Here is a 15,293-nt window from a genome sequence, read left to right as displayed (position 1 = left end):
CACAACAGAACAAATCCGCGAAGCCTCACGAGGTATCAAATGACGGCAACTGCCGCAGAGGGGGGACATGCATAGAAACTCTTGTTCCGTTGCCTTCATGGTCTTCCAGTGCGCCGGCGACGAAAGATGGAAAACCCATGCGGCCCGAACCTGCGTTTGAAGCACATGGGCTATATGGTACAGCCAATAGCGTAACGAAGGGGTTTCGGGCTCTCGCTCCTCGTGGTGGCACAGCGTGGGAGGCTAGGGCTTTTTGGGTGGGGGAGAGAGGATGTTCTCACCCCTGTGTTGGTAACACAACGTTAGGGGTTGAGGCTTGGTTGGGGAGCCGTCGACGGCCTTCCGTTTGAAGGCCGTAAGAAAGTAAGCCTGTCTAGTCCAGGCCACGGCTTCAGCCCGCCACAAACATAGATTGACCTCGTATAAGGCCTTACGCGGGGGGTAACCGTTCAAGGGGTTGGGCTCGTTGCAGGGCACCGCATTCGGGCGTAACTCGCCCGGAGGTGCAGTTCATGAGACAGTATTTGGCCCCTCTCTTCTGACCGTGCGGACCAGGGCGGATCTTCGACACGAAAACGACATTCAACGGACCACGCACCCTTCGCGCGTTTGCTTCCGATCGCCGGCTTGAACGCGAGTCCTGTATAGGCAGTCGCACCAGCCCGTCGGACCGTTGAGAGTGCTGTCACCGTTGTCCAATGTCGAAGTCCAGTGCGGAAGGGAGAACGAAAAGACGACATGTCTCCTCCTAAGCCCGATCCAGACATAATCAACTAGAAGAAGTCTTCGAGACTATCATGGGAGACTGTGAGCGACTTCTCGGGCCAAATCAAGCTGCGGCATGGGGTAATGAGGGAAACTAACCGAAAACCAGGCGCATGCATATCCGTTTGCGTGACCTACATTACGGTGCGAAGCAAACTGTCCGTCGCACCGAGCGGACAGCTTGTGCGAGGTCAGGGTTGCTCACCTGCGTCTATAATAGTCGCCCCCGTGGTACCTATCCCTGTCTTTCCCATCCCGTCGATCTCGATCGTGATCCTTACGATCTCGGCGGGGCCATTCCCTGTCGTCTCGGCTTCTTCCAACATCTTCCCGCCGGTCATGTCGGTCATCCCGGTGGCGGCCCCCCCTGGGACTTCGGCTGCGCCGTTCTGGGTCACGTCTCCTGTTATCGTAACTGGACTTGTACCTCTCCCCGTGAGTGTCCGGCGAGCGCGCATTTCGCCGTTTATGTCCATCATCTTGATCGGATCCACGGCCTCTCCGCGCGCCTCTAGGTGAATCATCGCCTTTTCCGTGCCGGCCATGAAAATCTTCCACTCCATGGACCATCTTGTAACCCCTGTCGTCATCCGATTCCACATCTTCGTTACGGTACTGTCGCCGCTTCTCCAACTCCTTGATACCACCCCAGCCGCCGCCACCTCTCCTCGCGGCTGCCTTTCTGCGTTTCGCATTGGTCTCGTTCCGCCATGCTTGGCTCAGACGGCTCACACTCTGGCTAAAGTCGACGTGAATCCGGCGGTCGTCAATCAGGACTTGGTCCATCTTGGAATAGGCCTCCTCGCAGCTCTTCCGGTCTTCAAATTCGATGAAGGCGTACTGCAGGCTGTCGCCGGTCTTCGCGTCCCGAATTACTTCGCAGCTGAGGATCTTGCCAAAACGGCTAAAGATAAGCTCCAGGTCCTCGTCGGTCGTGATCGGGTTCAGCTTGCACACAAAGAGGACGTTCTCCGGGGGCTTGACCTCGGCAAAGGGCAGATCTCCCATCATCTCAAGAGTGAGGGCCTGCGCAGCCGCTTCGCGTTCCTTCCTCCTCCTCTCCGCCTCGGCGGCTGCTTCCTCGTTGGCTTCTTCGTCCAGGAGCTCCTCATCCTCGGCGATGCGCACGGTAGCTAATTGTTCCTTTGTTGGAGGGGGCGAGCTGCTAGGCTCCCGCAGGCCTGCCGGATCTGGGTAGGGATCGTCGAGGATCACGGTGTGCTTGATGCGTATGTCGACGAGGGGGTGTCCGCGGTCGTCGACGATGGCATCGTTGATCTTTTCTAGCACGTCAAATCCCTCGACAACCTTGCCAAAGATGGCCGCCTTGCCGTCCAAGTAATCTGTGTTGTCTCCCAGTGTCACGATGAATTGTGAAGCCGCCACACGTTGATCCGGGTCGGAGGGGTGGGGTACTGTCGCCATGCTGACTGTGCCTCGCTCGAGGTGTTTGAGTTTAGGGTGAAAGAGTGCGGTGAAGGTCCGATCGGCCGGATCGCCTGAGAGGAGACCCCATATTGAAGTGCCGCCATCAGATTGAGGAGCCATGGGTCCGAGAGGGTCGCCAGTCTGGAAGGAGAACGACTTCTGGATCGAGTGTATCGGGGAGAAGTTGTAGTATTTAACCTTGCAGAGCTTGAGGAAACTAAACGTAGGAATCGTCAGCGACAACTGCGAACCGAGCACGGTAGAGAGTTACAAGCTGAAAAAAAAAAAAAAAAAAGAAGAAGAAGAAGAAGAAGAGCGGCAGTGACAAGCTTACTTACTTTTCGCACATTTTGGGCGCGTAATCGACGAGCAAGTCGATCACGATATCGCCCACGCTTGTTTCTAATAGAACAGACATTTCGCCGGAACTGACCCTTCACAGGGAAATTGGGCTGTACCGACGACTAGAGTGTTCACCGCTTGTGAGGTTCTTAGTGGCGAAGGAAAGATGGTGATGATCGAGCCTGGGAAGAGCCAAGACCTGCAACTGCGATCGAGTTGCCTGCCCCGAGGCGAGTTCTATGTAAGGGTTAGGGTTGTACTAGCGTCGCGGAATGTTGGTTACACTCGCCTTGTGGTCGACGTTGTCCTGTAAGCACATACACGTAAGGTAATCCGTACCCGTACCTCTACACGCAAGGTATGTTCCCCTTGCCATGCTCAAGTTCAGCTCCAATTATCAGGGAGGAAACACTTCCGTATTTGCAGACTACTTCGCGCAATTTGTCCCGGAGGCAATTCTCAGCTCAGTATTTCATTTTTTTCTGTTGTGGCTTTAATATTGCAAATGATACGGAGTACGGTTTATGTACCTCCAACCAATGGAAGCTTAAGATCACGCCTCCAGCTGCGTTTTCCATGCCAAATGCTATTTCACACTCAATTCGCCCCCAAAACCCGTGTTCCAGAAACGATGCCGTGTTTGTATGCCGTTGCCAAGACCTGGCGAGACAGACAGACGGAAGAAGTCCCAAACTCCGAAAAATGATGGACAGAACTTTCCAAAAGTGAATTACAGAGATGGTATCTGATAAACAGGGGAAGAAAACAATGGTGAAACCTATTGATGCGTTTCTGTGCGCCTGTTTCGAACTAAAACAATTGAGTCTTCTACTCACAAAAATAATAATAATAATAATAATAATAATGTTTGGATACTCTCGCTCTCCCGGCCTGTAGGCCGCTGAGGTGGAGCAGCAACCCGGGAGGCTCACTCATGGCTAAGAGTAAGCTGAGCCATTTTTCTTCGGCCCGAGCTTGTCAAGATGCCGGCCGGCAAGCCGACGAGACAGACCCGGGTCGTCCATCATTCCATGTACACAGGCACATGCACAGGTTTGTACATACCATTTGTATGCACTACGACCCGGGGGCGCTCCGCCGGCGCCTGCCGCTCCGCAGCTCCCGCTCCGTGTCCATGAGCCGGCATTGGACCCACATGCGGAACGCATGGTCGCCACGCACCGCCTCGCAGTTGAGCAGCTCGGTGAGCGCGCGCTTCATGCCCTCGTTGACGCCACACAGCTTGGCCTCCTCGACCGCGAGAAGCTCGGCTGGGGATAGCACAACATCATTGTTGCTGCTGCTGTTGTTGTGGTTGATGTTATGGTTGGGGTGGTGGTGGTTGTGGTGGTGGTAGTGGCGGAAGATGCTGTTGCTGTCGGGGCATGAGCCACTCCTCTGGACGGGTAGCGAGAAAGCGTGTTGTGGGGACGAGTCGTTCGCTGATCTGTCGTCAGGCGAGCGGGATATGGACCTGCGCGTTGTCGGAGACACGGCCGGGCTCGGCGAGACGGGCGTGCAGATCGAGTTCTGGCTTGCTACTGTCGGCCGCAGCTCGTCGAGGTGCTGCCGCAGCGACTCGTGTTGCTCGTGGAGGAGAAGGTACTTTTGTAGCGCCAGGTCGTGGCAGTGGTGCGGGTGGTAAGGGCGCACCGAGGTGGTTGGGGGCTCCAGGAGGTTGTCCATTGTTATTATTAGGCTGACCAGCTCTCCCTGGCGATCGAGTTCACGTTCCTGGTCGCAGGCTGTGGTAGGGGCTTCCCAAGATCTGTTTCGTTGGACTCGAGAGCGCCGAGAGTCGAACCATTGGAAAGCGGATAGGTGATGTGGTCGAACTCTCGAGAAAGAGTGATGTGTGGAGCTGGCGGTTCAGGGGGGTGTTTGTTGCCAGTTGTTGAATGTTTGCTCTGCGCACTCGGTGTCGGGTGGCACGAGTCGTGGAAGATAAGGTAGAGAAGGAAGAGTTCGGGACGACGGAAACCGAGTCAAGACACCGAGTTCGTTCTGTGGTGACCGAGCCCGTTTCTAAATTATTGGGGCGCCCTTTCTGCCAAAAAGAACTGCTGCGGCTCGCGTTTCGATGGGCGGTCGAGGAGCTCCGCGATCGTCAAGCTGTCGTCACTCGTCTTTCGATAGAAGGTGTTGGTAGGGTGATAGGCCGGCTTTGGTGGAGACGGGATCCGAGATGGAGTCCGGGCCGCTGGAAGTTCGGTCTCGATACGCCGGGGATTGATGAATAGTTAAACATTGAGAAGACGCTGATCTTTTCTGTTGTTCCTGTGGCTGGTGCTAAGTGATCGCAGAGCAGGAAAAGAAACTTGGAATATAATTCCGGTAGAAAAACCGCTCAGACCAAGCGAGACCCCCAGCTCGCACAATATCGGCGTCGGGTATCATCATCTCAACTGGCTGCACAACCTGTCGGAACAGGGAGCGCGCTGATATGAGGTACTTCGCACCTCTGACAAGGCTCATTTGCCGCCGGTAATTCGTAGTGGGGCCTGCCCCTCCCGTTATTTTCCTTTCGCCGTAAGGGGTTATCCTTGGAAATCTTGGGCTACGGGGGCGAGGTTACAGGGCACTGCGCTTCACTCCTCCCCTCCGTACGGAGTCACTCTGCCTCGTCTGCGAAAGTGTGCCATGTGTTCGCCGCCTCCAATGAACGCCTAGCCGAGCTGCTACGGAGTCGAGGATGTAACGGTCCGGTCACGACCGCCAAGGCATCGACCATGGGCTAGACCGCCACGAGTGGGGTCTTCAGCATTTCGGGACTCTGAACACCATTTGATGAACACGAAGTAGTTACGGGGCATGGAGTTCTTGTAGTAAAGCACTGCCAACTCGATATACGGACGTATTCCTCTCTGTACACTATGTACAAGTGTGTACAAGTGACCTACAGTGCCCTGATGATTTCCTACAAGTAATCTGTAGTGTATGGTAAGATTCTGCCTCCATCGGGTTCGCGCAGACAGTTGACAAGTAGTACTTCAGACTTTTGATTGTGATTCTCAAATGATAAAAATGTTGCAACAACACAATGTAACAGTTCCAATGTCCGAAGTATCAATGCCTAATCGGGCGCAGATGTGGGAGGGGATCGTGATCCTTTCCAGAAGGGACCCACTTGGCATTGGGCTGATGACGCATGGGGGCGTCAAAGAGGTTAGGATCTCGTTGAAGGGCGAGGAAGGTGTTCAAGATTCTCGCGACTCAACTCGTCACACCCCAACACTGATTCGGGGCGTTTTGTTGCATCAGTCAATCAGGGAGCCAGTAGTGTGGCTGACCGAAGAGTAGTGTATTTGAGGGCAAAGAGAGAAGAACACGGAAATTTTATATGACTAGAGTTGGTAATCTCGTTGCCTATCAGCCAGCCGCCCTCCTTATCTTACATTACTGTGGTACGATCTAGTCGATCCCTCTTAACTTTTCCCATGGAGGGAAACTACTGTGGTAGGGAGCCAAAGTTTCACCCCCTGCCCAGGTACCGACCAGGGCTCTCTCGGAAAAACCTCTTGTGCCTCTACCACCAGTTTTTCCTGCCTGCGCCTGCCTGTCAGGCCCCCTGTTGATACCCAGACAGGGGGTCAAACTTACCCATCATACGTAGTAATGCAAGCGCCAAGCATCTCCGCTCACGTCCGTGATATCAATCTGATCGCTGGTGGGGTGCCCTTGCTGTTGTTCATCCGGCGCATCATTTACCCGTTCAACGAGAAGTTCCCTCGAACGCCACGCCAAAGACCTGACCACCGGACCAATGAGTCCGCCAACTCCAGGATCTCGGATGAGAGCAGAAGTGACTCGACCTAAGTGAGCATGAGGAAAATGTCGGTCGTTCCCTTCCGAACTTCCCCAGGAGTTCAGGCCCTCGGCTCGATCATGTCCATCCTCTGTAGGAAAGCATAGATTGACCCGGCGGGAATGTAGGCGTCATAGGCCTTAGTCCACCACGCAGCAAACGAGTTGGGCTTGGGGACGGGCGAGGGGACGATCTTGTCCGACGTCAGCATGGCAATCTCGCCCGTGCCGTCGTTGAGCTCCTGCTTGCCCTGGACCTCGCCGAAGCCGAGCAGCTCGAGCACCCAGGCGCCCTGCAGCTCGGCGAGCACACCAGCCGAGACGATGGCGATGAAGCCGTCGAGCGACTCCGGGTGCCGCCTCGGGAAGGCGAACTCCTCGTCGGCCATGTCGGTCGCCTTGTCAAGCGCTGCGCACATGGCGCCGCCCATGCCGACCCGGCCCCGCTCGATGTACTCGATCACCGCGTCCAGGCAGCACTCCACCATCTTGCGATTCCAGGGCCGGTCGCCCACCGTGTCCGAGATGCGTGTCTGAAGCGCGTCGTCGTTCCACTCGGCTCCGAACAGTAGCTGCGCCACGTCTCGGGCCACCTCCTCCACCGTGCGCGTGTCATCCTGCCGGTGATTGCCACCCTTCTCATCGTTGTCCGAGTAATTGTCGAAGGATGTGGCGGCCGGCGTCGCGGCTCCATCGTGGAGGTGGTAGTAGCTCATGGCCTCGTGGGATGGGTATGGCACAACGTCATCTTCATATGAGTACAGCGGCGTCGTCTTCTCGTCGTCCAGGAGCTCCGTGTATCCTTTGTGCCTCGCCCGGCGGCGGGCTACACACCCAAGCATTGTGCGGACAGTCTCCATCATGATGTAATTGAAAAGAGTTGGCTGTGCGGCGTGGAGAGCTGGGTGCTGGTGTAGCAGCGCGGACGGAGCAGCTGGCTGTGTCGAGGTAATTAGGTTGTCTAGCAAAAGCCGAGGAACAGGCTGTTGCTGTGGGTTGGGGAGACAAAGGCCGAAACGAAGAGGCAGCGCCGGCAGGATTATTTATCCTCTTCGGCTCTTCATACTATTTCGACAGGTTGCAGGTCTCTCCGACGCTCTGAGTACCAGAGTTGTTGATGCGCGGCTACATCGCGACTTGCAGGTAGGTGATCGGTCAGTGGCGGGCCCGGGAAGCGTTGAGGGCGCCCAGTTCGCAACCTTGCCCCCGGCCGCCTTTTGCGGCCCAGCAGTCCGAAGTGCATGAATGCCAGCACAAGGCCGCCATGGTTGATTCATGGGCGACCGCTTCGCCACTGCGGCGTAGATTTGTGCTGGATGTGTTTGCATTTGCGCAGTTCAACTTCGGCGCCCACTTCGGCGCATTAGATCGACACGGCGAAGGTTCCCAGGACTGGGCAAACTGTTCATGATGGCTGGGTAATGATCCTGGGCCGGTTGGTCAGCTGTTCAACAGGTCAGGTCCGCCGGAAATTGCCAGCAGTCGAATAGTTGACAAGCCTCATAGTGCTGCGGAACGGGCGCGCTCCAACCCTCAACAACGTCGCAAGGATCCCGTGATGCTGGCCGTACCGGGCGAGGTAGAGGCGAGGGATTCTGTTTGCGACCCGAGCTGTCATGCACAAGTCGCCCGGGTAAAGATTTCACAATTACCCGCTTCTTTTCTTGCCCATAGCCAAGGACCATCAGGTTGAGGATGAGGAGCGGGTTGCAGGAGGGATTCTAAGCGATGGGACATAGTGGCACTATACGGTAGGCTCGCCTCCCAACTAGCAACGCCAACGGAGAGATGGATGCGCTGCATAGTCGTTCGATTTGACTGGGATGGCGAGATAGGCCGAAGACGTCGGCGGCGTCACCGGCTGGGAGTTGCTTCGAGCGTGGCAGCATTAACAATTCAGCATCGTTTTTTCTTTCGGTCTAGGACGCGGCCACATTATTCCTCTCCCCTCGAGCGGCTTGTCATGGGCTCGCTCGGGGTTATTGCATGGGGCAAACAGAACCAATCAACACTGAAGCGGGTATCGATCACTGTATTCGTCGGTGGTCGCTTCAATCTTCATGCTTCGACGCAGACCTCCTCCCAAACTCCGAAACCGTTTGACGCCAAAGCAAATCAACAAAATCCTGGGCTCCGCGTCGAACTGCGCGCGGAAGAGGGTGGGGAAGAGAGCTGACGTGTGAGCCCAGACCACACCTAGTCATCGGGCGTGCCAGGGCGGCTGCCCTTGTACAGGACGGTCCGTCGCCCGCCGTCCTCTTCCTCGTCCTCCCTCCCGAACTTGGTCATGCTGAACTCGGGTACCCTCCGTGAAAGGGGCCGGAGAAGGCCACCGGGATTTTGCTTTGCCCGGCGGGCCCGCTCTGCCTCGCGTTCCTGAGCAGCAAGAGTCCGTTCGGCCTCGTCGTCCAGACAAGTGCCCTCGATGCTGAGATACCCGTAGTCGCCCGCCAGACCGACGTCGAAGTTCTTGATACGGAACCGCAACTTGCCACCGACCTTTTTTCCTTTCTGGTCGACCCAATAACCTGTGGTATGGATCTGCTCCACAACTTGCAACTCCTCGCCATCAAGAATGTCTGACTGGTCCTCCGGCTCGCCCTCCTGGTCGGGTGCGGGAGACGTGTTGGACTTGACGCCGCCCTTGGCCAAGTCAACCCACTTCCAGCCTTTCGGCAAACGCTTAGCCTCAATGCTGGCATTGAACTTGTTCCAGCAGACCACGCCGATATGCCCCTCGCTCTGGAGTTGCACAACTCCCTCCATCCACTTGCCACGAGACGGGACGAACAATTGGGCGTCGAATGTCAGCCAGCCGAATCCGACGGCATACTCGTCAATCGAGTGCAGCAAGGCCGGGGTTTCGTCGGTTGGCGGGTGAGTTAAGCTCGCCTTAGCCGGTCTGTCCGACAGATTGAGGTTGGAGTAGCCGAGGAGTACACCACGCAGGAGCGGTGAATAGTGGTTCAAGAGCGGGTCCAGGTGTTGGGCGGCCACGTTGGTCAGAGGCTTGTCGAATCCGACGGGAAAGAATGGAACGTAGAGCGAGATCGTCTGTGTGAAAAAGGGGAAGTCGGCATCCGCTGGCATTTCCGCAGCCGATCCTGAAGTCGCCTCCTGGAGGGTTGTTGCATCCGTGGTAGAGCTCTGTTTGCTCTTGCGCTTCTTCTTTTCTTTTCCTTCTCCATCTGCCTCGTCCAAATCCTTCTTCGGCATCTCTTCAGCCTCTTCAGATTTGTGCTTTTTGGACTTCTTTTCCTTGCGCTTCTTGTCCGACTTGCGCTCCTCCTCCACCGGCGCCGTTTCCGGGGCGTCAACCTCCATCGCCTCAGGCTCGGGCTGTTCAGCATCCTTTACATGTTTGCCGGACTTTTTGCGGTGCTTCTTTGGCTCTTCTGATACCGTTGGCCCATTTTGTCGTTCTTCGTCCTCCTCCTGTGCCTTCTGCTTCTTCTTCTTCTTCTTTGTCAGCTCCTCGGAGCCTAACTCGAGGCTTGCGGGTTGCTCTGGACGTTCCGCAGCATCCGTGCCCTTGGTCTTTTTTGACTTTCTCGGCGTCTCTTCTACCAGGGCAGCATCGTCGTCCTCCCGCGCCCTCTTCTTCTTGTGGTCCGACTTGGCCTTCTTGTGCTTCTTTTCGTTTTTCTGACTGCTTTCTGCTACCGCATCGTGCGAGCTTTCCCCCGTGTTTGCAGACATATTGGGAGGAAGAGCCGCTCACTGATGGTAAGAATCGTGGGCTGTCGGGCTGGGCTGTCGGTTTGTAGTTTAAGATTGGAATCCACGAGCTGTTCGCAAAAAAATTGTTGGGTTGCCTGCCGGAAAGCTTACATTGGCCAATGGGAAGCATGAAATCGATAAGCAGTGTGGACTCGCGACAACCCAACTTTGTGTACACTTCGTAGGTCATGGTAGGTAAGGGAGCTTTTCAAGCAACGAAGCACAACAGTTTGAATGCTGTTAGGAGTTTGTTGCTGATTGGATTGCGGATTGGATTGCGAGCGCAGATTTCTTATGTATCGAGCTACTACATTTGGGGCCCTTTTGGTTGGCATTCTGGGAGCCTTGTTCCACACCTGGTAACCTCTGGAGCGAACTTTCCGCAACTGTGGGCCCGCAGATACCTTCGTCAATCTGAAGGTCAATGTCACCTAATCCCAAATGTAGCAGTGCCCAACAAGAAAAGAAGACTATGATTTGGGGTATATACGCCATAAAAGGGCGTCTGAAGCTTCGATTTGAGTTCTAAAAATCTCGTGTTAGTGTGATGGGGAAGGAGTGTGATTGCAAAGTACATGAGGCTCGTGACCCGAAACAGCAACCGATGATATGCGCAGCTCTGGAAGCAGGCGGGGTCCGGATGAGGGGCACGTTTAATGTGCGCCCTTCGCAATCAGATGAGGTCTTCAAGCGTTAGTTTGTCGTGATCCCTCAGTCCTTCTTTTTTGTGAGACCTCTTTCATTCCTCTCAGAACTCTTCTGCACGTTGAAGTTTGAATTGGACAACTCCGAAGCAATTGCACCTAGACTTTGCTCTTTTCGCTACGCAACGCCAACCTTTCTTTGCCTCTATCTTGTTAGAGTACTCGGTCTTCAAGTTGAGATGTCGTCATTCGCAGCATCCAAGATTCTCATCTTTGGCGGCACGGGCACCATTGGGCGCTACATCACGTCGGCCCTGCTCCACGCCAAACCCGCCTTCCAACAGCTGGTGCTTTTTACATCACCGAATAGCGCGAAAGAGAAGGCCGCGCAGCTGGACAAGTGGAAGTCGGAAGGTCTCTCGGTCATTGTCGGTGACCTCACGTCTGAAAGCGATGTCAAGGCCGCTTATACCGGCGTGGACACGGTCATTTCGGCCGTGGGAAGAGGCGGCCTTCAGCACCAGATCAAGCTCTTGAAGCTGGCCGAGGACTCGGAGAGCGTCAAGTGGTTTCTGCCCTCGGAGTTTGGCACCGACATCGAGCACAATGATAAGAGTCCAAACGAACGCCCTCACCAGCTCAAGTTGCAGGTTCGCAAGTACATCCGCGAGAACCTGAAGCGGGTCAAGGTCACATACGTGGTGACGGGTCCGTACTTCGACATGTGGGTGAACGCCGGTTCCGGTCTCGAGGCAGCCGGCGGATTCGTTCCCGAGCAGAAGCGGGCATATGTGATTGGGGATGGCAATGGAAAGGTTGGATTTTGCACAATGCGCGAGTAAGTCTTTCCAAAATTGGCCCTTGCGTTGACCAGCAACTCAACTCTGACCAAACAAAAACCCACAGCGTCGGCAAGTTCGTGGTCGCAACGCTCAAGTCTCCGGAGGTGTCTTTCGGCAAAGCGCTCAAGGTGCAAAGCTTCGTGGTAACACCCAATGAGGTTTTGGCCGAGTATGAACGGCAAAGCGGCTCGAAATGGGAGGCGATCAAGACTTCACTCGACGATGTCCGGGCACTTGAGGCCAAGTTGTGGGATGAAGGCGAACCCCGGGCGACGCTTGTCACGCTGCGACGGATCTGGGCCGAGGGAGGTACCCTATACGCCCAGAACGACAACAGCGTGCTTTCGCCCCAGCTAGAGGAATTGGACACCCTTGAAGTTGCGGTCAGGAAAGCGCTTGCGGGGGGGTACAAACAGGACACTTTTTAAAGCGGAATGCACCCTAGATTGAACCAACGGGAGGTCCGCGTCCTGCCAATTGAATTGAAGCAACCGAATCAGTTTAAATGATGATAACGAAGCATTGGATAGTTAGCGAGGATATGCACTAAACAAGGAATACCGGGGCTTCCCCGCGAGATGCTGTCAGCATGCAGCTGCGCCGCGTCATTGCTGGTCAAGCCTAGAACAGCTGTTCCGCAGCGACGGGACCGCCAACAACCCGGAGCTTGGTGCTTTTTTTGTGTTCTCCGTTCAAGCTCTCCTCCATTCGGTCTGCGCGCGCGTTGATTCCAGGATCGCCTCCATCAACAATAACCCTAATTTGATAATGTTTTGTCAATTAGCGACTTAGCGCTAGCAACAACAAGCAATCGAGTGCCGTTCACAATGCCTTCCGCCGTAGGAGATGTCACTCCCTATCTGGTAGTGCTCATAGCAGTGGCTACACTGGGCCCGCTCCAGTTCGGCTATCACCTGGTGAGACGGGTCCCTCTATCTCTCAATTTGGAAGACTTCGCCCAGATCAAGGCGGCCTTCTAACGTCATGTCTGACCGCAGGCCGAATTGAACGCGCCTCAAGATGTCCTCACTTGCCAGAAAAAGTCAGTTTCCTGGAAAGAGAAAGTGCTGTCCTTCGGGTCTGGCGAGAATTCCAGCACAGCGACAGACTGTATTCCTATGACCCCGGCGTCGTTTGCCGCCATTTCGGCCGTGTTCACTGTCGGCGGATTGGTTGGCTCTCTGGCCGCAGGCCCGTTTACCTCCCGCCGCGGCCGCCGCCTCTCCATGCAGGCCACGGCTGTCTGCTATCTTGCCGGATCCGCCATCGAGACGTTTGCCGCGTCGGTTGCCGTCATGATCATCGCCCGTTTTCTTACCGGTATTGGAGCTGGCGCAAGCACCGTGATCGTGCCGCTGTACATTAGCGAGGTGTCCCCGCCCTCAAAGCGTGGCTTCTTTGGCGCTTTCACGCAGATCAGCATCAACGTTGGAATTCTCTTCACCCAGACCCTGGGCTATTTCTTGAGCCACGATAGCGCGTGGCGGTGGATCTTCGGCACGGGCGTCATCGTTGCCGTGGCCCAGACCCTCGGCCTATCGATCGTCCCGGAAAGCCCGTCCTGGACGGCGAACGTCAAGGGAGACATCGCCCGTGCGCGTCGCGCTCTCCAGCGCATTCGAGGTAAGAACAGCAATATCGACGAGGAAGTGGAGGCCTGGGGGGCCGGCGACGGGAAACCGCCCGGAGAACGGGAGCGGCTGTTGGCCGGGGAAGACACCGAGGCGACCGAGCGCGGTGCCAGCCTACTATCTCCTCCATCATCTTCTGGCTCGCGGGCCTCGAAGACACACTTGGGCTTCGTGCAGGTCGTCCGTGACCCGCTGTATCGGCCGGCTATCACTGCTGTGGTGGGCATCATGTTTGCGCAGCAGCTCTGCGGCATCAACTCCATCATCATGTATTCGGTGTCGCTGCTCAACGACCTTCTTCCCATGAGTTCGGCGATCCTAACCATCATAATATCGGTCATCAATCTCGGCACAACCATCGCCGCGTCTCCGCTTCCGGACCGCCTCGGCCGCAAAACCTGCCTCCTCGCGTCCATCATCGGCCAGGGTTCGAGCTCCCTCGCGCTCGCCCTCTCGATCAGGTTTGGGTTGAAGATCCTGTCGGCGGTCGCCGTTCTGCTGTTTGTCGCTTTTTTCGCCCTTGGTCTCGGTCCCGTGCCTTTCATCATGGCCTCGGAACTCGTCGGGCCGGAGGCCGTGGGTGCGACCCAGTCGTGGGCGCTGGGAGCGAGCTACATTGCGACCTTCCTCGTCGCCTATCTGTTCCCCATTGTCAACCAGGCTCTAAACGATGCTCTGGGCGGCGCAGGGTGGGTATACTTCATTTTCGCGGGCTTTGCTCTTCTGTGGGCCATGTTTGTCACGAGACATGTGCCTGAGACCAGGGGGAAGCGGGATGTGGATGAGGTATGGGGGCGGGCAAGACGTACTGACTGACGTTGATGAGGCGTATGGTTTGTTCTGGTTTCCAAGCCAAAAAAAATAAGCCTGGTTCCAGAAACCGGCATGCTTATCTGCTAGGGTTTCAATGCCTATCATGACTTCTGAAAAGCCCGCTTGTTTCGAACCACTTGCTCCAGCAAGCCGACCCCAGCCCTCACGCCGTCAATGACCAGGAGTTCCCGGGCGTACCTTGAGCCGTACTCATCTAGAGCCACGGATCGGATGATCTCTTCCAAACCAGCCATGCCAGCGCAACCCATAACAACACACTCCACGTCCCCCTTGGACAGGAGCCGCGCCGTCGCCTCACCCAGTTTCTCCTTGACCACTTCCGGGTCTACGCCTCCATGAAAGTCACCCGCATTCAGCCCTGTAGTTTCCACTCCGGCGAACTTGGTGCTGAGATCCTGGGATTGCGTCCCCAAGAACTGGCTCACCCCTTGGGTCAAGTGACTCTCCCAAAACTTCCCCGTTGTCACGATCCCCCATTTCTTATTCGGGCGCAAGAGCGACAAGCACGTAAGGATGCTGGCTTCGAAAATGCCCATCACGGACAGCCTGTCAAACTCGCCCTCCTTCTCGGCCAGTACGCCTACCAGCGGATGGACGCTGAAGCAGGCCACTAGCACTGCGTCGTATTGGCGCAGCAGTCCTGTTGCTTCCAAGTCCTTGCTTACGACCCGGCAGCTCGTCTGAACATCCTCGCCGTCATTAATACTTTCTGGGCTCTCCCTTGGCGCCGTATACGTATGAACCTCGGTGGACTAAAGGCGTTAGCCGGGCCAACGAGAACGGCACCTGTCGCCCTACTCGAGAGATACCCGGGTGCATACTTGGGATAACTCCAGGTGTCTGAGACCCTGTTCCAAGCCATGTGTCATTCTTGCGGATGAGTTAGGGTTCAGGACCAGGATTTTGGTGGTCCTTCTAACGAGGTTGGCCGCCATCGTGTGGGCTGGGACTTCTGACGCAGATTGTTGCGGCGTGGAATAACTGTTTCTCGGGAGGGCCTTCACACCATGACTCTCTGATTCCAACGTTTGTTGGCTGTGCCTTGATCAATGTGTTTGGCTGGCTTGCAGACCCACTTGTGCCATGAGGAAGTTGTGCTTGGTTGCTCTGCGGGGTATCACGTGGGGTCCGCAGTCCCCTGGTGGGCCCCAGCCACAGCACTCTGCTGACGCACTTGCGAGAAGAGGCAGCTCCCCCATCCTGAAGGCCTGCCAGCCCAGGCCGCGACCCCACCATCAAGAACGTCTCCACGGGCCGTCACCACCTCCCCCCGTAGCTTACTG

The 15,293-nt window shown here is 56.0% G+C and overlaps 6 protein-coding genes across 6 annotated transcripts; 1 reads left to right on the top strand and 5 right to left on the bottom strand.

The window, feature by feature from the left end:
- Window positions 1-966: 966 nt before the first annotated feature.
- P884DRAFT_211157 (cyclophilin-like domain-containing protein) lies at window positions 967-2,611 on the bottom strand (the record flags this gene model as incomplete). The annotated part of the gene is made up of 2 exons (XM_069439059.1): window positions 967-2,410; window positions 2,532-2,611. 2 exons carry the CDS (start codon window positions 2,609-2,611, stop codon window positions 967-969), a joined length of 1,524 nt encoding a protein of 507 aa, XP_069293873.1.
- Window positions 2,612-3,438: 827 nt separating this feature from the next.
- Window positions 3,439-4,327, bottom strand: P884DRAFT_89123 (uncharacterized protein). Its single transcript, XM_069446145.1, has one exon. The coding sequence runs from the start codon at window positions 4,219-4,221 to the stop codon at window positions 3,613-3,615; it is 609 nt and encodes a 202-aa protein (XP_069293872.1). The 5' UTR covers window positions 4,222-4,327; the 3' UTR covers window positions 3,439-3,612.
- A 2,074-nt stretch (window positions 4,328-6,401) lies between these two features.
- Window positions 6,402-7,199, bottom strand: P884DRAFT_211166 (uncharacterized protein; the record flags this gene model as incomplete). Its single annotated transcript, XM_069439062.1, has 1 exon — window positions 6,402-7,199. The coding sequence occupies one exon, from the start codon at window positions 7,197-7,199 to the stop codon at window positions 6,402-6,404; it is 798 nt and encodes a 265-aa protein (XP_069293871.1).
- Window positions 7,200-8,535: 1,336 nt separating this feature from the next.
- Window positions 8,536-10,038, bottom strand: P884DRAFT_280832 (uncharacterized protein; the record flags this gene model as incomplete). Its single annotated transcript, XM_069443482.1, has 1 exon — window positions 8,536-10,038. The coding sequence occupies one exon, from the start codon at window positions 10,036-10,038 to the stop codon at window positions 8,536-8,538; it is 1,503 nt and encodes a 500-aa protein (XP_069293870.1).
- A 904-nt stretch (window positions 10,039-10,942) lies between these two features.
- Window positions 10,943-13,992, top strand: P884DRAFT_211203 (major facilitator superfamily domain-containing protein; the record flags this gene model as incomplete). The annotated part of the gene is made up of 3 exons (XM_069439068.1): window positions 10,943-11,541; window positions 11,610-11,928; window positions 12,544-13,992. The coding sequence occupies 3 exons, from the start codon at window positions 10,943-10,945 to the stop codon at window positions 13,990-13,992; spliced, it is 2,367 nt and encodes a 788-aa protein (XP_069293869.1).
- Window positions 13,993-14,001: 9 nt separating this feature from the next.
- Window positions 14,002-15,062, bottom strand: P884DRAFT_287885 (Asp/Glu/hydantoin racemase). The gene is made up of 2 exons (XM_069443906.1): window positions 14,832-15,062; window positions 14,002-14,762 (listed from the first exon to the last, which is right to left on the bottom strand). Exons 1-2 carry the CDS (start codon window positions 14,943-14,945, stop codon window positions 14,091-14,093), a joined length of 786 nt encoding a protein of 261 aa, XP_069293868.1. The 5' UTR covers window positions 14,946-15,062; the 3' UTR covers window positions 14,002-14,090.
- Between the last annotated feature and the right edge of the window lie 231 nt (window positions 15,063-15,293).

The sequence above is a fragment of the Thermothelomyces heterothallicus genome (genome assembly GCF_042370625.1).
Source record: "Thermothelomyces heterothallicus CBS 202.75 unplaced genomic scaffold P884_scaffold_35, whole genome shotgun sequence".
Lineage (NCBI taxonomy): Eukaryota > Fungi > Ascomycota > Sordariomycetes > Sordariales > Chaetomiaceae > Thermothelomyces > Thermothelomyces heterothallicus.
Note: the sequence above shows the minus strand (reverse complement) of the source record. Positions and strands in the feature narration are given on the sequence as shown.